Source organism: Macaca nemestrina, chromosome 17 (genome assembly GCF_043159975.1).
Source record: "Macaca nemestrina isolate mMacNem1 chromosome 17, mMacNem.hap1, whole genome shotgun sequence".
Lineage (NCBI taxonomy): Eukaryota > Metazoa > Chordata > Mammalia > Primates > Cercopithecidae > Macaca > Macaca nemestrina.
The window spans coordinates 90,250,439-90,275,134 of NC_092141.1; the positions used below are offsets into that span (position 1 = coordinate 90,250,439).

At 55.4% G+C, this 24,696-nt stretch overlaps 1 protein-coding gene across 4 annotated transcripts in view; it reads right to left on the reverse strand.

Annotated features, from left to right (window-relative positions):
- The window catches only part of LOC105469292 (solute carrier family 38 member 10), a 52,926-nt gene that overhangs the window by 18,360 nt on the left and 9,870 nt on the right, over positions 1-24,696 (reverse strand). For 3 of the 4 annotated variants that reach the window (XM_011720180.3, XM_011720182.3, XM_011720181.3), the window contains 8 exons: positions 23,068-23,113; positions 21,307-21,400; positions 20,060-20,203; positions 18,206-18,330; positions 14,752-14,854; positions 13,412-13,594; positions 8,949-9,060; positions 7,020-7,126 (listed from right to left, as the gene is read on the reverse strand). In XM_011720180.3, the coding sequence (XP_011718482.2) occupies positions 7,020-7,126; positions 8,949-9,060; positions 13,412-13,594; positions 14,752-14,854; positions 18,206-18,330; positions 20,060-20,203; positions 21,307-21,400; positions 23,068-23,113 (914 nt within the window). The other variant, XM_011720183.3, reaches the window with a different exon arrangement.

The following is a 24,696-nucleotide window of genomic DNA, read 5'->3' on the forward strand; positions in this document are numbered from 1 at the left end:
CAGGCCTTGGGGATCCTCCCTGGTTACAGGCAGACGCCCCGCTGGTGGCTCACGTCTGCGAGTCACAGTGTTCATTTCATTACATCTTCCAGGAGCAGGGGCCGGCTTTCAGGCCTTTTGGGGACTACTGCCCTCTGGGTGCGCCCCTGTGAGGCGGCCTCCCGTGCCCCAGGGATCCACCCTCCGCGTGGCCCTCAGGCACCTTCTAAGCCACCTGCTGCTCCACCCCCTCATGGTTCCCAGGCAGCAGGACCAAAGCCCCAGCCTCACTCAGGATTGGAGAGACCCTTGACTTTTCTGACTTTCAAAATAAAGAACCAAACAAGGCGGGTGTGGTGGCTCACGCCTGTAATCCCAGCACTTTGGGAAGCCGAGGCAAGTGGATCACTTGAGGTCAGGAGTGTTCAAGACCAGCCTGGCCAACACGGTGAAACCCCATCTCTACTAAAAATACAAAAATTAGCCGGGTGAGGTGGCGCACGCCTGTAGTCCCAGCTCCTGGGGAGGCTGAGGCAGGAGAATCGCTTGAACCCGGGAGGCGGAGCTTGCAGTGAGCCAAGATCGCACCACTGCACTCCAGCCTGGGGGACAGAGCAAGACTCCGTCTCAAAAAACAAAGAACAGGCCGGGCGTGGTGGCTCAAGCCTGTAATCCCAGCACTTTGGGAGGCCGAGGCAGGCGGATCACGAGGTCAGGAGATCGAGACCATCCTGGCTAACACGGTGAAACCCCGTCTCTACTAAAAATACAAAAAACTAGCCGGGCGCGGTGGCGGGCGCCTGTAGTCCCAGCTACTCGGGAGGCTGAGGCAGGAGAATGGCGTGAACCCGGGAGGCGGAGCTTGCAGTGAGCCGAGATCGCGCCACTGCACTCCAGCCTGGGTGACAGAGCGAGACTCCGTCTCAAAAAAAAAAAAAAAAAAAAAACAAAGAACAGAACACGTGGTGACAGAGGTATCTTTTCGATTCCCTCAGGGCTGACCTATCTTCCTGCCCCCGGTTGATGTGAGGATGAGCTGGAACATTCCTTCTTTTCACGTCTTTCTCCAGCACAGCCTTGATTCACCCACCATACAGGTGTCCCCACTTCCCTGTCCATCCCAGCATAGCACCAGTTGTGGCTCTTCCTGAGGTCCCTGGGCCGGGTACAGGCACCACATCGCCGAGAGTACTCAGACGGGCTGAGGCGCAGACCCAGGCTTGTGCCCCTCCATGGCGCGGCCGGAGCCCCTGGGACAGTGGCCGTGCCGAGATGTTGCGCCACAGGCCCCGGGTACGGCCTTGTGGTGTTGACATCTCCATACCTAAGGAAACAGGGCATGCTGAGCGGATGGCACACGTCGTCTGCTGGCTCCACGACCTACTGCAGAGCCGCAGGAGCGCTGGGAACGGGACACACCAGACCCAAGTCAGAGGGAGAAAGAAACCTGTCCGTCTCCTCCACGCGCAGCCAAACCGTGGCGAACGCGACTCAACGCGCTTCCTAGCTTCTAAAAAACATGGCAAAGCAGGCACAGAGAGATGCTTCTTTCACTCGATTCTCCGCGTTTGTCTACACGTCTACACATCAAGTCAAAAGCCGACACTGGGTTAACGGTTAAACACTAGTGAGTCAGTGACGCGCCAGCCACTTACACCAGCAGCGCCGTGGCCACAGGCGCATGACGCCACACACGGGCAAGAGAGGAGGAAGTGCTGCGGCAACTGGAAAGAGGGAGGTGACATCATCATTAGCTGCAGGTGAAAAGCCAAGAGATCCAGCAGGAGTACAGTAAGGTGAACAGGTGAAAATGTCACCTATGAAATCTCCGGCTTCCCTTTACACGAACAGCCACTTAGAAAATCCAGGGGGAAAAGAGATCCAGGATAGCGTGCAGTGCAGCCAACAGCGGCCTGGGAAACAGACGGGGACGAAGGACCTCGTGAGGTCTGGAGAAGCCAAACACGGTGCCCTCCTGCTGGGCAGGGGAGTCGCGTGGACACCTGCGTGTCCGCTGCAGTGTAAAGACAGCAATTCCCAAGTTAATCTATAGTTTCAAGAAGCCAGTTAGACTGAAAGATAAAAAGCAGGACGAATTTTTTGTTAGAGTCAGATCGGCTGATTCCAACATTCACACAGAAAATAAAACAAAGAGGACTATGCAGAAAACGTATTATTCGTAGCCAAGAGGCGGGACGAGAATTAAAATGTTCCAAGAGCCACGAGTCACAGCTCGGTGAGCGTCACCAGGGTGCGCAACGAACACGCAACTAACACACAACTAACACGGTATGGAAGGATAGACCAGCCAATAAAGTAAAACACAGGTCCCAAGTGAGGCCTGAATACACACAAGAATTTAACCTACAATAGTGACACCATTTCCCATCAGTGATGATTATTCAATAAATCATGTCTGACGACTACAGAACCACCTAGAAACAAACTCAGGAAACATCCTTTGTTTCTTACACCAAAATAAAATACAGGTGGACCAAAGATTTAAATTAAAAAAAAGAAGTCATTAAAGTATTAGAAAAAATGAGGGAGGAATTATTTTAAAATAATACTGGAGTGTGGAAATTCTAACTATGACTCTTTCTTTCTCTTTCTTTCTTTCCTTTCTTTCCTTTCTTCCTCCCTCCCTCCGTCCCTTCTTTCTTTCCTTTTTTCTCCTGCTAACTCACAGAATAGACTTTTTTCTAAGAAAGCCCCGTGGACTAAAACATGGGACCTGGCATAGCAGGACACGTGGCATCTGATGGGCAGAGGCTGAGCCTCTCACGCCATCTGAAGTTCCTAGAACTCGCCAAGAAACTTCCTCCTCAAGCTATGGCTTAACAGCTGGTATCAGACTGGTCTTCCCATTTAAAACAACGGTAAAAGCTGGATAAAAACAATAAAAACACCCAACCGAAGACACTGGTAAACAACTTTGTCAGCTCAGACTTGCGAGGTCCGGATCCCAGAGGACAGAGAAGAGCCCTCAGTCACAGCGAGGTTAAGCCTGTTGTCCTTGGAGCCTCATCGATGACTGGGACTGAGCAGACGTGACAAGAGAACGCAACAGCCTAGAGCCTGGGCACACTCACAGGGCTGGGCACCGAGAAGGAAGAATGAGGGTGCCCCAGCAGGCAGAACTCGAGGGAGAGAAGGAAACCTCAGAGAAGCATGTCACTCCACATTCTGTGTGCAAAAATCTCCCCCAAAGCGCTTGCCAGCTACGAGCTATGCAGAAAGGAGCAAGACGAACGCCAAGCAGAGGATTCCACCATCTGAGGGTGTCACTGCCCAGCTGAGACCCCAGAAGGGCTGTACCCTGGGAACAAGGCCAACTGGAAACACATCTGCCTCAATGGGACACAGGCCTTCTGCCTATCCCCTGTATGATGGATGGATGACGTCACCCAGACCTTCTACGATTTCTCAAACACGACACCTGCAAAATACCAGGCACACTAGAAAACAAGACCCCATGACAAAAAAAACAAGAGGCCACAAAGAATCAATATAAATACTTTTTTCTTTTTCTTTTTCTTTTTTTTTTTGAGATGGAGGTTCTCGCTCTGTTGCCCAGGCTGGAGTACAGTGGTGCAATCTCGGCTCACTGCAACCTCCACCCCCCGGATTCAGGTGATTCTCCTGCCTCAGCCTCCCAGAGTGCTGAGATTACAGGCGTGAGCCACCATGCCTGGATCAATAACTACTATTTGAAACAACAATAACAATGTCTTGTAGAGTTTTATTTATTTATTTTTGAGACAGAGTCTCGCTCTGTCGCCCAGGCTGGACTGCAGTGGCGCGATCTCGGCTCACCGCGATCTCAGCTCACCGCAATCTCCGCCTCCCGGGTTCACGCCATTCTTCTGCCTTAGCCTCCTGAGTAGCTGGGACTACAGGTGCCCGTCACCACGCCCGGCTAAGTTTTTTTTGTATTTTTAGTAGAGATGGGGTTTCACAGTGTTAGCCAGGATGGTCTTGATCTCCTGACCTCGTGATCCGCCCGCCTCAGCCTCCCAAAGTGCTGGGATTACAGGCGTGAGCCACCACGCCCGGCACTTGTGGAGTTTTAAATAAGGGTTGTTATAAACTGCCTAGTATAATCGTTAGAAGGATAGAAATGTACCAACAAGCTAAAAGAAGAGTAAATATTTAAATGTTTGATTGATCCAAAGAAAGAAAAAGCAAAAAACAGAAAAAGGACATATGAGACAAATAATAGGACATAAGTTAAAAGTTTTCTCCCAAAAATCAGTTATTATATTAACCGTAAATAGTCTTAAATACTCCCATTCACAGACTGAATAACAACAAGACAAAAGTCAGCTACGTGCTATTGTAAGAGACACACTGTGAATATGATGGACTAGAGAAATCAAAAGAAAAGGGATGAAACAAGCCATCCTGCACAAACCCAAAGCAGAGCTAAGTTAGCTACAAAGCCAACTTGAAGGAGAAAGTATTTCCAACGATAAAAAGGAATATTCAACAAAAGTCAATTCAAAATGGAGATATAACCAACTTCAATCTGTCTGCTCCTAATAACATGGCTTCAAACTAAAGAGCAAAAAGTGATAGAACTAAAAGGACAAATAAATCTACAATTACAGTAGGAATTATCATACCTTTCTCACAACTCATAAACAACATGATCAAAAAATCAATAAGGGGCCAGGCGCAGTGGCTCACGTCTGTAATCCCAGCACTTTGGGAGGCTGAGGCAGGTGGATCATTTGAGGTCAGGAGTTTGAGACCAGCCTGGCCAACATGGTAAAACCCCATCTCTACTAAAAATACAAAAATTAGGCCGGGCGGTGGCTCAAGCCTGTAATCCCAGCACTTTGGGAGGCCGAGGCGGGAGGATCACGAGGTCAGGAGATCGAGACCATCCTGGCTAACACGGTGAAACCCCGTCTCTACTAAAAATACAAAAAACTAGCCAGGCGCGGTGGCGGGCGCCTGTAGTCCCAGCTACTCGGGAGGCTGAGGCAGGAGAATGGCGTAAACCCGGGAGGCGGAGCTTGCAGTGAGCTGAGATCCGGCCACTGCACTCCAGCCTGGGCGACAGAGCGAGACTCCGTCTCAAAAAAAAAAAAAAAAAAATACAAAAATTAGATGGGTGTAGTGGCGCGCACCTGGAATCCCAGCTACTCAGGAAGCTGAAGCAGGAGAATTGCTTGAACCCAGGAGGCAGAGGTCGCAGTGAGCCAAGATGCTGAAGAAGTGGCTGACACACGTGGACATGTATTCTAACGTACACTGTAAGAATCTATTTTTTTTTTTTTTTTGAGACGGAGTCTCGCTGTCCCCCAGGCTGGAGCGTAGTGGCCGGATCTCAGCTCACTGCAAGCTCCGCCTCCCGGGTTTACGCCATTCTCCTGCCTCAGCCTCCCGAGTAGCTGGGACTACAGGCGCCCGCCACCTCGCCCGGCTAGTTTTTTGTATTTTTTTTTAAGTAGAGACGGGGTTTCACCGTGTTAGCCAGGATGGTCTCGATCTCCTGACCTCGTGATCCGCCCGTCTCGGCCTCCCAAAGTGCTGGGATTACAGGCTTGAGCCACCGCGCCCGGCCTAAGAATCTATTTACCACAACTTGAAGACAGGCAAGATCACTCTAGAATGCTGGCAGACAGATGGGCAGTGATCTTTGGGGTGGGGGTGGATGACAGTGAGGCACCCACGGGGAGCTCTGGGGTGCTGGGATGTCCTATGTCTGCTCTGGATGGTGGTTCCACATGGTTCACTTTGTAAAAACTTACCAGGTTGAGGCCGGGTGCAGTGGCTCACACCTGTAATCCCAGCACTTTGGGAGGTCGAGGCGGGTGGATCACCTGGGGTCAAGAGTTCAAGACCAGTGTGACCAACATGGAGAAACCCCGTCTCACTAAAAATACAAAATTAGCTGGGCGTGGTGACGTGTGCCTGTAATCTCAGCTACTGGGGAGACTGAGGCAGGAGAATCACTTGAACCCGGGAGGCGGAGGCTGCAGTGAGCTGAGATTGCACCACTGCACTCCAGCCTGGGCAACAAGAGTGAAACTCTGTCTCAAAAGAAAAAAAAAAAAAAAATTATCAATATATACCAGTAAGAAAAAGCTCAACAACTCCCTAAAAAGTGAGCAAAGAACCCAGGCAGTTCACAGAAACAGAAACACAAGTGGCTTCTAAACCCACGAAAAGACGCTCAAGCTCCCGCCAGAGAGGCCAAGAATGATGAAGCCTGGAAGGTCCTGGGTGCGGGGACAGAAGCCTTGGGCCTGGCTGGGAGTGATGCTGCAGGCAATTTAGGTAGAGCCAGCACGTTTACAAATGCTCACACCCCTGACACAGGATTCCACTTCTAGAAGGCTTCCTACAGACGCACGCTCAAACACGTCGACATGCTCACGAACACATATTCAGCGCGATTTTGTCTGCAATACCAGAAGACCGGAGAGGTAAGTACTTCGGAGACTGGGATTATGGAATTTTTCTACCACGGAACACCATGAAATGGCTAAAAATAGCCAGGCAGTTCTGTGCCCACGGCTGTGGGGCAACCTGACCTGCACGGGATTTTGAGAAAAGCAGTAGGAAACTGTGTTGCGATTAAAGAAAAACGCACATGCGCGCGCACAGACTGCCGCGTGAGTGGACGTGCACAGACTGCCACACGAGGGTCGCGCCAGGAACAACAGCGGGTGGTGGCCTCGGGGGTGGGCGGCTGGGGAGGGGACTCAGAGCTGGCAGCAGATCCATGGACAAGCAGTCACTGCAGAAACACCACGGGGAAAGAGCTTACGACTCAGCACAGTCGGCCTCAGGAAAACCTGATGATGCACAGCTGGAGCAGGTCGGTGTGGCCCTGCTGGGCAAAGACCGTGTGTCCTGGTGAACCCAGGGTTCCCCAGGCTGACTGGACCAAGTCCCTTTTGTGGGTTTTCAGTTTCTTGACAGAACCCGTCTGAAAACGCTGAACCAGGGGCTTCCCTTCCGACTTCACCTCGCCCCAGCCCAGACCAATCAGCCGTGGTCCAGGCCAGCCCTCGAGCGGTGCGCACCTGGGAGGAAAGCGCGTTCTTGTGGATTTTCTTGTAGATCAGTGCCGGGCAGATGAAGCAGATGAGGCTTCCCATGGTTGCACCCGTGAGGCCCAGGATGGTCTCCACTAGGAAAGAGAAGTGACAGGAAGGGATGAGTGGGAAAGGGCTCCGGCCAGGAGGGGACCTGAGCTTTTTTGCCCAGCACACAGGCGAGCAAGCCAGCATTGAAGGAAAGGCCGTCCAGGCGAGAGCCGGGAGCAGACATGCCCTCTGTGCCCAGAAAGCCTGACAACTGCGGCTGATTCCTCCAACAGTGCATTTGGGCTCCAGGGTGAATTTTCTGATGGCTCATCTTTAGAGAGTCAAGACACGGCCCGGCGCAGTGGCTCACGCCTGCAATCCCAGCACTTTGGGAGGCAGAGGCGGGCAGATCACGAGGTCAGGAGATCGAGACCATCCTGGCTAACACGGTGAAACCCCGTCTCTACTAAAAATACCAAAAACTTAGCCGGGTGTGGTGGCGGGAGCCTGTAGTCCCAGCTACTCGGGAGGCTGAGGCAGGAGAATGGCGTGAACCCAGGACGTGGAGCTTGCAGTGAGCCGAGATCGCACCACTGCACTCCAGCCTGGGCGACAGACCAAGACTCCGTCTCAAAAAAAATAAAAAACAGAGTCAGACACTAGGGACTTCCTGCCGAAACCAAATGCTGGCTCCGCACAGCACGGCTCCCGCGCAGCCTCTCCTGCCTGCTGCTCCATGAGTGGCCCTAGGCGGGCAGGACCTACCCAAGGGCAGGTGGAGAAGCCAGGGCCCGGCGTGTATGCCAGGCTGCAGCCCCTGCCAGGAGCCCAGACAGATCACCTCTAGGGCTGTTCCCTGGGGAGAGGGAGTGCGAGTTCCCCTGTGGATCTGATGATAATGAGCTCTGTCTTGTCTGCTAGGGAGCGGGTGCATTTGGGTAACACAAATACGTTCAGGGCCTTCAACGCTTCCCTTGGTAATGCGTCAACAAAATCAGAAGTCAAAAGAAACAACAAGACAGCATGCGCTGTTCTAGAATAGTTGGTTCTACAAATCGAGCCTGTGTCCCAGCACTGCAGTCTCTCTCCACCCAGCTGTCAACGGGTGTCTGCTGTTCCATCAAGCTGCCAGAATTTTTTTTTTTTTTTTGAGACGGAGTCTCGCTCTGTCGCCCAGGCTGGAGTGCAGTGGCGCGATCTCGGCTCACTGCAAACTCCGCCTCCCGGGTTCACGCCATTCTCCTGCCTCAGTCTCCCGAGTAGCTGGGACTACAGGCGCCCGCCACCACACCTGGCTAATTTTTTGGTATTTTTAGTAGACACAGGGTTTCACCGTGTTAGCTAGGATGGTCTTGATCTCCTGACCTCGCGATCCACCCGCTTTGGCCTCCCAAAGTACTGGGATTACAGGTGTGAGCCACCGTGCCTGGCGAGCTGCCAGATTTTTTTTTTTTTTTTTTTTTTTGAGATGGAGTTTCTCTCCTGTTGCCCAGCTTGGAGTACAATGGCGCGATCTCGGCTCGGCTCACAGCAACCTCCTCCTCCCGGGTTCAAGTGATTCTTTTGCCTCGGCCCCTCGACTACCTGGGATTACAGGCATGCATCACCACGCCCGGCTAATTTTGTATTTTTAGTAGAGACAGGGTTTCTCCATGTTGGTCAGGCTGGTCTTGAACTCCCAACCTCAGGTGACCCGCCCACCTCAACCTCCCAAAGTGCTGGGATTACAAGCGTGAGCCACTGCGCCCGGCTCAAGCTGCCAGATTTTATCCCCTGCCTTTCTCCATGAGCCAGAGAAAAAATGACAAAAAAGTCTCTAGACTTTTTTAGGAGACCAGAGAAGACGGCTCATAACTGGGCAGGTCTTGGTTGATGCCGAAGCCCCCGGGTCCCACTGCCCGGCACTAGAGCAGCCTCCCGCCTTACCATTGGGGATAAGGATGCCACCGACCATGGTTCCAAACACCACAGAGAGGGTAAGCGCTTTAAACTGGAGAGGGGGCATGTAGCCCCCTGCTGCAAAGGTGCCATCTTTTTGCTGTATAAAAGAAAAACGAAAAGGTTTTGAAAGGACTGATTTCCTCCACCACTCTCCTAAAAAGCAAAGCCTGAAAGGGTTCTGCCAGGCACACCGGGCACATCTCCACATGAGGCCAGCCGCGCGCTCACCTGGCAGGTGCACCAGGTACATCTCCATGTAAGGTCAGCCGCGCACTCACCTGGCAGGTGAGCCTGACCAGCACAATCAGATCTGGCTGAGCAACTTGAACGGGAACCTGCAACCCAAACCTGCAACACGCCAGGAAGGCACGAGGGCTTCTCACCCCAGGCACAGACCATAAACTTTACAACGTCCTTTTGAAATGTGAGTACCGAGTCCTTCCGTTTTCCTTTTTGCTTTTAGAGCAATACCATGAGAGAGTTTTTTAAGTGCCAGGAAGTATGGAGAGCAGAATACAGGCTGCACAGCGCCGCTCCTGCCAAACGTCTCTAGGCCTCTCCTGGCCCGCAGGTTTCAGGATGAGGGCACAACCCACACACACACACACACACACACGTGGCCGTGTTATCTTCAGGATGCGCGCACAGCCCCCACACACACACGCACACATGTGGCCGTGTTATCATCTTCAGGGTGAGGGCACAACCCCCACGCACACACGTGGCCGTTGTTATCATCTTCAGGGTGAGGGCACAACCCCCACGCACACATGTGGCCGTGTTATCATCTTCAGGGTGAGGGCACAACCCCCACACACGCACACATGGCCGTGTTATCTCCTGGGTGCAGGCAGAACCCCCCCACACACACGCACACACATACATGTGGCCATGTTATCCCACACGCACACGCGCACACGCGCACACACTCTCACACATGTGGCCGTGTTATCCCACACATACACGTGCACACACACTCACACATGTGGCCGTGTTATCCCACATACACGCACACACGCACACGTGGTTGTGTTATCATCTCCAGCAGATGTGCAATAAGCAGTGAGCAATTTCAAAGTGCAGGAAGAAGAGGTGAGAAGGGCATGATGAGGCATCACCAAATTGCAAGTGCCTGTTTTGGCTGCAGGGTGCAGCCAGGCCTCTACTGCTCTGCACCAGGATGCCAGGGCCATTCATTCCAGAGGAGGAGGCAGAGCCAAGGACAGATGGCCTCAGACCCCACCTGCCCCAGGGCCCCCGGCTGTGGTCTCTAGTACAGGACACAGGAGCCAGACCACCTGGCTCAAATCCTTGCTCTGCCACTCACCAGCCCCAGTTGAGTGCCCCTAGGCAAGTGACTTAACCTCCATGCCTCAGTTTCCTCATCTGTCAACAGAAGCAGCTCCTCATCCAGCCGTGGTAAGGACCAAATGAGTTAACACACAGGATGGGCTGGCCATGATGACTATCCCTGGACTAGGAAACAACCGCAGAACTTTCTAGAACTACAATTTCGAAGCATCCCATTTTCAGAATGGACTTTTACAGAGAATGGACTGTGGAAGCTCGAGCCAGAATTTCCTATCAGCCTTAGGGCGATAATTTGTATACAGGCCAGGGAGGTTGGGGATTAGGTCCATCACACAAGAGTCCCGGTCCTAGAAATTTACCTATGACATAGACCCAGAGAAGGGGAGAGGGGACTTTAGCATGAAGACTGTCGTGAGATGGTTATCCACGAGAGGTCAAGGGTGAAGGAGCAACGCACCCAGGCCCCTGCAACAAGCGGAGAAGCAAGGAAGCAGAGCCCCTGCAGGCTTGTAGGGACCATGGAGAAACGCTCACGGCACATCGGCCGAAGACAAGAAAGCAGGTGGCATGGCCGCGGCCACACCTGTGGGAAAGAAGCCACGGGCACTGACAGGAAACACAGCCAGGTCCTCCTTGGGATGAAGGGGTGTGTGTGAGCTTTCCTACTCGAGTCACAATACCTTTAATGCCACTATCAATTTTTTTTTTGTTTTTTTTTTTTTTTTTTTTTGAGACGGAGTCTTGCTCTGTCACCCAGGCTGGAGTGCAGTGGCCGGATCTCAGCTCACTGCAAGCTCCGCCTCCCGGGTTTACGCCGTTCTCCTGCCTCAGCCTCCCGAGTAGCTGGGACTACAGGCGCCCGCCACCTCGCCCGGCTAGTTTTTTTGTATTTTTTTTTAGTAGAGACGGGGTTTCACCGTGTTAGCCGGGATCGTCTCTCGATCTCCTGGCCTCGTGATCCGCCCGTCTCGGCCTCCCAAAGTGCTGGGATTACAGGCTTGAGCCACCGCGCCCGGCCCACTATCAATTTTTTAACAAGATAAAAATGGGTCATGTACGGAAATACAGATGCTGCTCAGGTACAAAACATCAAACAGTGAAAGCTGGCCTGGCCACACACGTGGGGGAAACCCCACGGCCAGATGACGGGCTCTGGCCTCACCTCCTCGATCCTGCCTCGCCCGTGCCCAGGTGCCTGAACTCTGCAGGAGAGGAGCACCAGCACGTGCGGGAGGCGCTCAGTCCTTGGTGCTTGGTCTCTGCTGTGAAGCCAGAGGCATGTGGCTGGTGGAAGTCTGCAGGAGGCACATGACTGCCACCAGGCTATGGTGACCATGCACCCGGCCACATGGACAGTGAGCCCGTGCTGCTGTTCCCAAGGCCCAGGGAGACCCACTGCCCCCACTGTGACTGCTGGACTCTCCCCTGGATTCTCCGAGACCACTCAACCCCCCTTGGCTGAAACACTTCAAGAGAAATGTGTGCTTCTAGCCACCGGGAGTCCCAGCTGACGGGACATACCAGGCTCACAGATCTCAGGCTGCGGGACAGAAGACGGATGGGCCACCGGGCGGAGCTCCCAAGGGGAGGCAGGAGGGGAACCTGGATGAGGCAGGGCTCCTCTAACACGGCAGAGCGGCGTCTGCACCCCCGTGCTTGGGGCACAAGACAGCATAGCATGCCTTTCATGGTTATCTCTGCCACAAGGAGAGAACCAGGACAGCCTTCTAGTTTCAACTCCTATAGGCGAAAATTTCTTTTTTTTTTTTTTTTTTTTTTTTTGAGATGGAGTCTCTCTCTGTCGCCCAAGCTGGAGTGCAGTGGCCGGATCTCCGCTCACTGCAAGCTCCGCCTCCCGGGTTCGCGCAATTCTCCTGCCTCAGCCTCCCGAGCAGCTGGGACTACAGGCGCCCACCACCTCGCCCGGCTTATTTTTTTGTATTTTTAGTAGAGACGGGGTTTCACCGTGTTAGCCAGGATGGTCTTGATCTCCTGACCTCGTGATCCGCCCGTCTCGGCCTCCCAAAGTGCTGGGATTACAGGCTTGAGCCACCGCGCCCGGCCGCGAAAATTTCTTATAAAGAACTAATCGGCTGCCTTGCCTACACGCATTACTGTGAAAAAACCCAGCCTCACTTTTTATTTTCCCTTTTTTCTCTTGTAGAAACAGGGTCTCACTTTGTAGCCCAGGCTGGGGCATGGTGGAGCGGTCATGGCCCACTACAGCCTTGAATTCTTGGTTCAAGTGATCCTCCTGCCTCAGCCTCCCGAGTCGCTGGGACTACAGGCATGCATGCGCTGCCATGCCCGGCTGATTTTTGTTAATTTTTTGTAAAGATGGAGTCAAGCGATGTTGCCCAGGCTGGTTTCCAACTGCTGGGCCTAAGCCATCCTCCCACCTCACCCTCCCAAAGGGCTGGGATTACAGGTGTGAGCCACCATACCCAGCCTATTTTTAAAATGTGTTTAAAGACAGGGTCTTGCTCTGTTGCCCCAGCTAGAGTGTAGTGATGCAATCACACTTGACCTCAACCTTCTGGACTCACGCAATCCTCTCACCTCAGCCTCCCGGACTCACGCAATCCTCTCGCCTCGGCCTCCCGGACTCACGCAATCCTCTCGCCTCGGCCTCCCGGACTCACGCAATCCTCTCGCCTCGGCCTCCCGGTCTCACGCAATCCTCTCGCCTCGGCCTCCCGGACTCACGCAATCTTCTCGCCTCGGCCTCCCGGACTCACGCAATCCTCTCGCCTCGGCCTCCCGGACTCACGCAATCCTCTCGCCTCAGCCTCCCAAGGAGCTGGGACCACAGGCACCACTACTATGGCCTGCGTCAAACTCAGCCTCTCTTATGGTTCAAAAATCTTCTGCTATATTGTTAAAATTTTTCAAAGTTACACAAAAGTAAAGAGAACTGTGCACTGAACGCCATGTGCCCATCTCCAGAGTCTGGCCATTATCAGCTCCTGCCCATCAATCTGGTTCCTCTAGGCTCCCCCAACTTCCACCCTCCCAGGACTCCTCTGACGCAAATCCCCACTTTCCTGCTACATCTCTGGTTCGGGACAGCTGGGGGCTTGTGGGAAGCAAGGCTGACCTGTGCTATTACGATCCTGAGAGCGCCCTGAGGGTCTTACCTGCTGCTCACACAGCAGCGTGCTCAGGGCCTGCCGGCAGGGCAGGATCATCATGGGGAAGCCCACGGCCACCGACATCATGAAGCCCACACGCAGCATCTCCGTCACCAGGTTGGAGGGAAAGTGCATGAGCACGTTGCCGGCCGTGGCCTCGGTGAAGCTCACGTAGCCGAAAAATCCCACCTGTTGGAGAATGAGAAACGGCAATGTGGCAGACGGACATCCTAGTCTGAGTGGCACCTGTCGCAGTGGGCAGGGCATGGGGGGGACCTGTGCCCTGCCCCTCAGAATGGCCTTCAATCCACTTCACAATGAAGCTTCTGCAAGAGACGGCCTTCAGGGCCAAGGCACCATTTGGCCTCCTCCTTCTTAAAATCTCCAGTTTCTCTAAGGAACATGCCCACTTCTTTTTCTTTTTTTGAGACATTTTGTCTCGCACTGTCGCCCAGGCTGGAGTGCAGTGGCGCGATCTCGGCTCACTGCAAGCTCCGCCTCCCGGGTTCACACTATTCTCCTGCCTCAGCCTCCCAAGTAGCCAGGACTACAGGCGCCCGCCATCACGCCCGGCTAATTTTTTGGTATTTTTAGTAGAGATGGGGTTTCACCGTATTAGCCAGGATGGTCTCAATCTCCTGACCTCGTGATCCGCCCGCCTCAGCCTCCCAAAGTGCTGGGATTACAGGTGTGAGTCACCATGCCCGGCTTTTTTTTTTTTTGAGACGGGGTCTCCCTCTGAAGCCCAGGCTGGAGTGCAGTAGTGCAATCTCGGACTCAGTGTACCTCCGCCTCCCAGGTCCTGGTTCAAGCAATTCTCTTGCCTCAGCCTTCCGTGAGCATGTTTACACACATGCACCACCATGCCCAGCTAATTTTTGTATTTTTAGTAGAGACGGGGTTTCACCATGTTGGCCAGGCTGGTCTTGATCTCCTGACCTCGTGATCCGCCCGCCTTGGCCTCCCAAAGTGCTGGGATTACAGGCGTGAGCAACTGCGCCTGGCCGAAATATGCCCATTTCTAGAGAGAATTAACAGAGGTCTTGCAGAGACGGTAAGAGTGGCTCAGATAAAGTGCCCTGGGAGCAGCTCTGGTGCCCGGCTCCTCAGGTCAGGAGAGCTTCCTGGCCCAGGGTGGACCCACGCTCACGGGGCTGGTCCTAGAATCATGGAAGCTGATGGAGCTGCCCCAGGTCCCCGCGCAGCCTCCAGACACTGGGATGGGAACACAGAGAAGAATCCGGCAGCACACAGGGCCAGGGCCGTGCCTGTGGCAGTCCCGGGGGCACCACAGCATGTCATGCTGGCATGACACAGGTGTGGAGGGGGCATGGCAAGGCTCTTACCATGACGTAGAAGGTGGTGACCACATTGAGGGAGGAGGCAAATATGGAGCTCATGGTTTTCACCGACGGCTCATCCAGGCTGTCGTACGTGGGTAGCACCTGGCTGTATAGAAACAGGCCATTTCACAGCAGACCCGAGAGAGGCACGCCCTCCCCAGCAGCACCACTTCCAGGACCTCTCTGCAGCCCAGCCGAGAGCCTCTGACCTTCCTTCATGCAACATCTCCACACACTGAAGACCCAGCGCTGAGGCCAGGATTTCGTGATGCTGAGGACAGGAGCGCTGCAGCAGTCCCCACTCAGGACACCCCCCAGAGTGTGCGCCACACGAACGTTCCCCAAGGCTAGGACGACAGGCTGCTGCTCCACGCCAGGGAGCGGGCGCTGAGAGTCAAAGCAGCCAGTTTACAGGGGAAGCAGCCGGAGGAGGCTGCTCAGAGAATCGCTGTCAAAAGGAGAGAAAGTTAAACAAACACCCTGGCCCGGGCGGCCGGCCCATCTCAGCGCCGCCATCTCCGCGCCTCCGCACAGGAATGATCAGAGTCGGCACAGACAAGGAGACGGCCTGGGGCGCGATTCCCCGCTGCAGCCTCTCACTCGTGTGATGAGAAAACTGGCTTCGGTCCCACGGCCCAGTGCCAGGAGTGTGGAGCTGCTGGGGGTGGGAGGGACCCAAGCCACCGGCCAGGCAAGGACATGACAGCCCTGAACAGGCAGCAGACCCATCTGAGGGATGTGCACAGGGACCTGAGCCCCTGGAGAGGGGTGGGCAAGACAGGAAGGGAGAGGCTGGGGCCATGGAGCATCTGTGTGCAGACGGGGAGAAGGGAGCTAGGCCAGGTACACGCCAGAGCACGCTGAGAGCCACTCTGCCATGGGGCTGAGCAAGGACTCTGCAGTGGGAGTCCAGGCGGGTGCTCCTAGGGTGTCCAGGTGGCCATGGCCATGGCTGTCCCAAGGCAGGGGCTCAAGGGCACAAAGGAAGCTGGGTGGGCCAGGGGCAGGGCAGGATGCAGAAAGCCAGCAGCCAGTAAATGGACCAGCATAGCGGCCAGCGGAGCCAAATCCCAAACCGCCTTGAAGAAAGTGAAAGAAAAATAGGACGTCCTGACTTTATCAAAAATCAAACCAGGCCAGGCACAGTGGCCAACGCCTGAATACCAGCACTTTGGAAGGCCGAGGCAGGAGGATCACTGGAGTCCGGGAAGTCGAGGCTGCAGTGAGCGGTGATCACATCACCGTACTCCAGCTTGGGTGACACAGCAGGACACCAACTCCAAAAAAAAGGAAAAGAAAACCCAGCAGACTGACAAGGACAAGTGAGAAGGCCCTGTCAGCGGCTGCTGGTGTCCTGCTGCCCAGGTCCTAGCACCGCATCCCATCAGGCTGCCCTCATCATGGAGTGCCATCAACAGCAGTCAGGGGGCCCCACAGGACATGCGCCTTCCCCTCAGCCCAGGCTACAAGGGAGCCAAGTGGCCAGTGCCTGTGCACACGGCCCCAGGAGGCCGGCAGAGAAACAGGAAAAACACAAGAGGTCTCCACAGCCCCAGACCCACAGCCTCAGGACCTCCCAGTGCTCAACTGTCCTCTGGCTGGAGCTGAGTCCACACCAGGGAGTCTCGGCTTGAGGGGACCAGCGTTGGTGCCCCATGACACGTGCTTACCCCCATCCCCCAACACACACTGTGGGGAGTGACCCCCAAGGAAGCCACAGACACTTTGGGAAGGGGTGTCCTACACACATGGGGTGGCCAGGGTGGAAGGCCAAGCCCCAGGCTCCTCTCCAATCCTGACCACCTACCCCAGGGACCCCCGGGATCATCCCTGGAAAGAAACAAGGTAGGAGCCACAAAACCTCCTGGCCACCTGCAAAGGAGTTCCACAGACTGGGGACGTCCTGAGCGCTGGCCCATGGCCCCAGACAGAGCATCCCTGGCCCGCCCACCTCGCAAGGCAGCCTCTGAGGCTCAGGGCCTCCCGGAGTCAAGTAGAGCTCTTGGGTGTATGGCCCTCTGCCCCGCTGTGAGGATGGAGACCCCAGTTTCCAGACAGACCCTGCCCTCCAGGGCCTCCTGGGCTCAGTGCTGCCCCGGCTGCTTCTCTGGGCCTAGGACAACCGTTCTGCATAACCAGGTATGCATTTACCAGAAACAGCCAGATAGTGAAGGCACAGGGAAGGCCTGGTCCCAGCTGGCATCCAGGCCAATCACACAGGCAGGGGCGCGGCTGGCCACCAGCAGGGACAGGCAGTCTGGCGTCGCGACGCTGTGGGAGGGAGGAGGCGCCTCTGCTCTCAGCAAACATTCCTGGGCTCAGGGGTGGGGAGGTCAGCGCGGCGGTCAGCACAGGGAGGGATGTCCCTGCTTGGGAGAATGTCAGGTGAATCTGTGGGCCCACACGTCCTCGGGGAGGGGCAGAAGGAAAGCTGCACTTGGTGAGCCACACGCTCCAGCACTTCAGAACGCGGCACCTGACCTCGGAACCAGACCCGAACGAGGTGCACTGGCTGCTCCGTGGCCACCACCAAAAACCCCCAGCTGCAGATTGATTTCTAAATACGCAAACACGCAGACACAAAGGGCAACTGGTAACTAGGTACGCGGCAGAAGAATGCGGCTTCTGTCACCGATCATAATGGGATATTAAACAGCAAGACTGGGGCGCGTTCTGGTGGAGACGGAGCTGCCAAGAGAGACGCTAAGTGGGAAATGACGATTTGGATCTCGCATGTGGGTGTAAACACAGCGGTATGAACAAATTTCATCTGTCACATTAGTTTACGATTGGCTCAATGCATGCCCACTAACGCTACAGGGGCCGCTCTGCCAGCCCCCCGCACACCGATGGTCTTTTCCCGTCCGCACCGGATTTACGCCTCTCTTTTCAGCCGGTTACCATGTTCCAACCGGGCATGAATCACTCGCTCTTGTCATTTTGGTGGAGAAGGTAATGCTGCTGGAATTATGGAAGAGCCCGACCCGCATTTACAGAGCTCTGCGTGCCAGAAAGAAAGCAAGCTCGCGCGTACATGCAGGCCTCCAAATGCATCCAGCAGCCGTCTGAAGTCAATGTTTGTGCAATTTCCTTTTAAATATTCTCAGAACAGCTAAATTCTGGCAAAACGCTCAGGACTCTGTGCAGTCAGATGGCTGGGCTGTTGCTGCATCCCCCACAGCCAACGCTCTGCCTGTGGGGATCTGGCAAAGCAGGGACTCTCACCAGCTAGTCCCAAACATGTCCCAGGAATAAAGCCGATTTACCTCCCAGTTAAAATACAACTATCTCCCTCAACCTGTGGGGGAAAGGTCATCACCGAACAAGACATCACTCTTCAGCAGCCAGCAAAGAGGGATCACAGTAAACGAGAAAGACAGAGGGTCCCATCACCCAGCAGCTCGCCCTCCCCCATCACAGAGCCCACCTCCACCACGGGCCACAGCAGGACACTTACGACTGGCAGGCGAAGGACATGCCGAAGATCGGGATGCAGCGGAAGACGCCCTCCCAGCGGACATAGCTGACCCGCTGCAGCCACTGCCCACTGAAGAGGCCGTGCTTGAGAGAGGAGAGCACAATCTGCAGGGGTAGCGGGCAGAGAGCACGGGGCAGGTCAGGACGCAGGCGGGACTCAGCAGCCTGGCCCACACGCCGCTGGGAAGGAGTGGCAGGAGAGTGCAACTCTTCCCACCCACATCCCAGCCCCCCACCACCCTGTGCTGCCAGTTGGAGGCACGGAGACCCCACGCCTTTCTGGATTCCCAGTCCCTGCCTCAGAGCGCCCTGGTTCATCCTGCGGGCACCAGAGCAGCTGCTCTTGCAAAGGGGCTGCTTGGCGCAGACAGGAGGAGACCACTGAGAGTACACGGCCCCATCGGTTACAGACGTCAGTTTCCCACGTGGGCAGGTCCCACCCCATCCTGTACTGTGCTAGACACGGACACCTTCCAAAAGACTGGCCCACCAAAGACGTGGCTATCTCAGGAGTAAAGAGGTAGCTGCCACCGGGCTGGCCCTCACTCGGAGAGCTGAGGAGCACTGGAGACCCTGGCTTCAATGACCACCTGCCCTCGTTCTGGAGCAAACCCGCTGTGAGACATCAAGATTCCAGCTGCTCAGGAAGGGTCATTTCTGACTTTGCCAGGGAACAGGCAGGTCCCAGGGGCTTGGGTCCTGGGGCTCCTAAGGGCGGGGGCCTGGCAGAGAATGGAGGGTGTGCTGGGGGCTGTGGGTGGTATCCGTGTTCTCAGTGCCAACTCCACAGCTGGCCCCTGGTCCATCCTGTTATAAATTGTCACTTAGAAAAATAATAGTGGCCGGGCACGGTGGCTCACGCCTGTAATCCCAACACTTTGGGAGGCTGAGGCAGGTGGATAACGAGGTCAGAAGTTCAAGACCAGCCTGGCCAAGATGGTGAAACCCCTTCTCTACTAAAAATAAAAAAAATTAGCCGGGCGTGGTGGCAGGTGCCTGTAATCCCCCCTACTTGGGAGGCTGAGGCAGGAGAATTACTTGAACCTGGAAGATGGAGGTTGCAGTGAGCCAAGATTGCACCACTGCACTCCAGCCGGGGTGACAGACTGAGACTCCATCTCAAAAAAACAAACAAAAAAACCCACAATAGCTTGCCACCTTGTGTCAAAACACTGGCATTGGGCCTGGTGCGGTGGCTCACACCTCTAATCCCAGCACTTTGGGAGGCCGAGGCAGGTGGATCACGAGGTCAGGAGATCGAGACCAGCCTGGCTAATACGGTGAAACCACATCGCTACTAAAAAATACAAAAAATTAGCTGGGTGTGGTGGCGGGCGCCTGTAGTCCCAGCTATTTGGGAGGCTGAGGCAGGAGAATGGCGTGAACCTGGGAGGCAGAGCTTGAAGTGAGCAGAGATCGTGCCACTGCACTTTAGCCTGGGCAACAGAGCGAGACTCCTCAAAAAAAAAAAAAACACTGGTGCCGTGAGCCTCGGTCACAAACCCTACATAAGACATCTTTGCATAAGCAAGTGGACTTGGCGTTTCCTTCCCCTTGCCTAGACGACATGAAACCAGCCTCAGAGCCACCCCTGTCCTGAGCCCCAGCCTCTCCTGCTGGCCAACCGCACCTAGGATCAGCCAGCCCCGTCTGCCCAGTGGTGCCAGGGACCGTGAGATGAATGGCACTTCCTGGCACATCCTGCTAATTCCAACACATTCCCAGGAGGTAGCAGGTGGCCACACCAGACCTGGGCATGAGCCTGCTGTGGCCACAGGAAAGACTGGGCCAGGAGCAGCCTTTCAGCGGGTGCCGGCACGCACCGCAGACTCACCACGAACATGAACACGGTGTAGAAGAGGAGGGCCATGGCGCTGAAGGACTGGATGGAGGCCATCATGTTCCGCTGCAGGCTGAGTGGGAGCACGATGCACAGTGACACGGCGAACAGCAGGAACATGCGGAAGGTGCCGCCCACCTGCAGGGAGCCAGCAGGGGTCTTGGCCACAGCCCGGACCTGCTCACCACCTGGCTCTCTGCACTGCCAGGGAGCGCGAGCATCCTGAGCCCGAAAGCCGACGGCATCCAGGTGAACAACGCCGGCAGGTCTGAGGCTGGCACGCTCTCCTGGAAGCCACTCTCACAGCCGCTGTGCTGTGTGCAGCCTCGGACACTGGGCATTTCCCTTCCCTGGAGCCCAGCCCAGCCCCAGAGCGAGAACAGCCAGAGCAAAAGGACAGCAGCCCCCACAACACGGGAGGCAACACAGCAGCTGCGGGTCAGACTCAGCTGCCCTGGGCACAGGGCAGGAAAGGTACAGACTGCCCTGTGGGCAGGACAGGCCCAAAGCTCTATCTACAAAGGTCACTGAGAAGCACGGAAAACAGGTCGAATGCGGAGACAGAGTAGAGGGCCTAGCTCCCTGGACGCTCCTTGGATCTGTCTCTGACAAGGAGCAAATCTGGTACATTCCACTCCTGGAGAGGACACCCCCGCCTCAGCTGTGGCTTTTGAAAGCCTTTCTATGCTGATAGCACCCTAATGTGCCATGATGCCCGCCCTGCCCAGTGAGGGGCTCTGCTCCCCGGCAGCGAGGGAAAGGTGTGTGGGCCTGTCAGGTGGGCCTCTACCTGGCGGGGCCAAGCACGGAAGAGGCTACTCCAAGGTACCTGCAACAAGTGCTGAGTCCACAGCCCCCGGCAGCAGTGCCTCCGGATCCACCCAGCAGCTCTGGGTGACCACGGAGGCTGGGGATGCCCGAGGGCCTGGCCGCCTCTGCCCTCCAATGGGCAGCCCAGGCTGGCAGAGACTTACTCTTCACTGTGCCCGGGTCTGAGGCTCCCCGACCCGCCCCTCATCTACATGGTGTCAGACTCTGCCTGGCTTGTTTCCTCCCCTGTACCTCTCACAGACGTGACCCAGCAAAGCCCCCGCACTCCGCCAAGCCCCTGGAATGACAGCAGCCTCAACAGAAGCTTCTCCCAACCAGCATCCTGGTCTCGGTCCTCAGGAGGATCCCACGGAGGTCCTCAGAGCGGCCGTCAGCATCTGAACAACCCAGAACCCTGAACACGTCCTTACCTGAAACCCGAACAGCCGGGCAAAGAAGTTGGACCCCAAGTCACCAATCACAACGTAGAAGGCGATGCAGGTGCCCAGCATCAGCCCGATCATGCTGCGGGGGGATGGGGGGTGCAGGAAACGCCATCAGGGCGAGCTGGCAAAGCACCTGGCAGCCTCCTGGGACCACCCCAAGGCTGGACTGAATGACAGATGTGGTATCTTTTTTTTTTTTTTCTGAGACGGAGTCTCGCTCTGTCGCCCAGGCTGGAGTGCTAGCGGCCGGATCTCAGCTCACTGCAAGCTCCGCCTTCTGGGTTCCCGCCATTCTCCTGCCTCAGCCTCCCGAGTAGCTGGGACTACAGGCACCTGCCACCTCGCCCGGCTAATTTTTTGTACTTTTTAGTAGAGACGGGGTTTCACTGTGTTAGCCAGGATGGTCTCGATCTCCTGACCTCGTGATCCGCCCACCTCGGGCTCCCAAAGTGCTGGGATTACAGGTGTGAGCCACCGCGCCCGGCCAACAGATGTGATTTCAAACGCGCCTCAGTTCACGGGGTATGGGCAGGTTCTGTGGTGCTCACTATGTCACTTGGAATGCACACTGAGCGACACTCAGCTTTTCTCAATGTGGTATTATACTCGCCTCTCCGCAGAGGCTCTAACAGTTACAAAAATGCTCCATGATGGGCCCAGCACGGTGGCTCACGCCTGTAATCTCAGCACTTTGGGAGGCCGAGGCAGGTGGATCACCTGAGATCAGGAGTTTCAAAACCAGCCTGGCCGACGTGGCAAAACCTTGTCTCTACTAAAAATACAAAAATTAGCTGGGCGTGGTGGCGGGTGCTTATAATCCCAGCTACTTGGGAGGCTGAGGCAGGAGAATCGCTTGAACCCAGGCTGCATCAGGCTGCAATGAGCTGAGATCGCGCCATTGCACTCAAGCCTGGGCGACAGAGCAAAACTCCACTTCAAAAAATTTTTTTAAAAAAGCCCCATGTGGCCGGGCGCGGTGGCTCAAGCCTGTAATCCCAGCACTTTGGGAGGCCAAGACGGGCGGATCACGAGGTCAGGAGATCAAGACCATCCTGGCTAACACGGTGAAACCCCGTCTCTACTAAAAAAATACAAAAAACTAGCCGGGCGAGGTGGCGGGCGCCTGTAGTCCCAGCTACTCGGGAGGCTGAGGCAGGAGAATGGCGTAAACCCGGGAGGCGGAGCTTGCAGTGAGCTGAATCCGGCCACTGCACTCCAGCCTGGGCGACAGAGCAAGACTCCGTCTCAAAAAAAAAAAAAAAAAAAAAAGCCCCACGATGCTTGTCAGGTTAACAGAACAATCAACTGCTTTCAAAAAAGGCTGTTCTTTGGAGTTTACAATTCCCTAATTTAGAAGCCTAAAAGTGCAATCTCCCGGCAATTTTTTCATCTCATAATTTTTTCATCTCATGAAATTTTATTCCAAAGGAAGAACAATATGACATTTGCAATGCAATGGCACCTTCATGCAGCAGTGTGCGGGGGGTGGGTGCGGCATGAAGGAATGGTGTTGAGAGACTACAGCTGAGGGAGGGCTGTTTTCCAAGTTCTTGGAGTTTTCCATATTTAAATTTTTATTACAACACTGAAGGGTACAAGTAATTGGACTTTCGTGTATTTAGTGACTCTTCAGAAACCTAAGTTACAGGTGAATCCGGGAATGAAACTGCTGCTCCCGCCGGGAGGGTCCCCAGGGTCTGGGTGCGGGGGCTGGGGGGACAAACGCAGGGGCAGAGCGGGGCTTACCTGGTCTCCACCAGCATCTTGCCCGCCTTCCCGTAGGCGTGGAATGCTAGCGCAAAAGAAAAGAAAGGAACGCTCAATCCAACAGTGTGAGGAGCACATCCAGAACAAAGGTACTGAGCAAAGCTGTCCGGGGCAATTTCACAGAAACCCGTGGGTACAGATTCTCCGGGGCAGGAGGGGTGTTTCCAATTCTGACCACCAGGTTATTTTTGGATCTACCATCTGCTAATGAAACTACAAGAAACAAAGACAGAGCAAGGGAAGGACAGGAGGTAGGTTCTTCTTTCACTCAATCAGATTCTTTAAAAGACAGAGAGACAAGTCCCTGCAATGCACGGTCCTCCCACCCGGTGACCACTGGGGGCCCGCTGGAAACAGCATCCCACAGCCCGGCATGGCCGAACCCCGCGCTGTTGGCCAGAGCCTGCAGGTCCCCAGAGGGGTCAGCGCCGGCCCCAGGTGCCCGAGCAGCACAGCCTGCATCGGAGGGACTCCGGGGAAGGGCTTTCATTTTCACCCTTTGGTTGGGATTTACAGAAACAAACGGAGACCCCGTTCAAGCACGGTGCTTCAGGAAGGGAGGGGACGAGAGCCCCGGGCTTGTGGTGTCCACGTGGACAGCCAATGAGGAGCCTTGCCGATGAGCATGCGTCCCCGTCCCCGACATACCCGTCCCCGTCCCCGACGTCCCCGTTCAGCCGTCCGGCCGAACGCGGGAGGAGCCGCCATTCTCTCGCCCTGACAGCGGGATTCTCTGCAGCAGATGAGAAATGGGGCTGACTCAGCAGGGTCCCTCCCAGGCCCCAGGTGGTCATCTGGTGACCCCTGCACTTCCCCGGCCTGGTGGAGGAGGGCAAAGGGAAGTCCCGGCTCCAAGGCACACCCAGAGATGGGTGCACGTGACAGGATGGCCCAGCACCATCGGCAGCCCCGGCTTCCTGCCCCCGGTTTCCTCCCTCGCACGGGCTACAGGCCTCTGATGAGCTTTGGAAAGCAGGAAACACACAGGCCAGTAAATATGAATGAGTCCAAAAAACACTCATTACTTTAAACTACTTAGGAAGCAGCACAGCACTGCCGAACGCCAGAGCCTGCGAGCAGCAAAGACCCCGCCTCCAGGGCTCACCCTGGCCTTTCCTGGACCTGCCCGCCGGCTCGCTGAGGGAGCCTGGCACCCCTTGAGTTCATCCCACAGCACAGAAACCGGAGCCAGGCCCCAGAAGCTGACCTTGGGCTGCGGAGAATTTCAAACACTAAGAACTCCAGAGGCCTCCTCAGCAGCAGCCCACAGCCCAGGGCCCTGCCGCCACCAGAAAATGGCCTCCACACCCCTCGGTGACGGTACAGCCCGGACACAACAAAACCCACGCTCCAAACGTGGCGGTGCCCCTGGCATAAGGTGCCTTTTCATTCTCCAAAAGGAAGCCGAGTCTCCACAGCGTATTCCAAACACCAGCGCACCTTGCCCAAGATGGTTCCAGAATATGCCTGCCGCTGGCAAGGGAAAATGGAAGGCCGCCTAGGAAATCAGGGCGGCACTCTCTTCCGGTTCCCAGGACAACGTCCTGAGAGCCCACCATGCTGAGACACGGCCCCGCGCCTTCTTTTCCCCACCTGGCCAAACCCTCG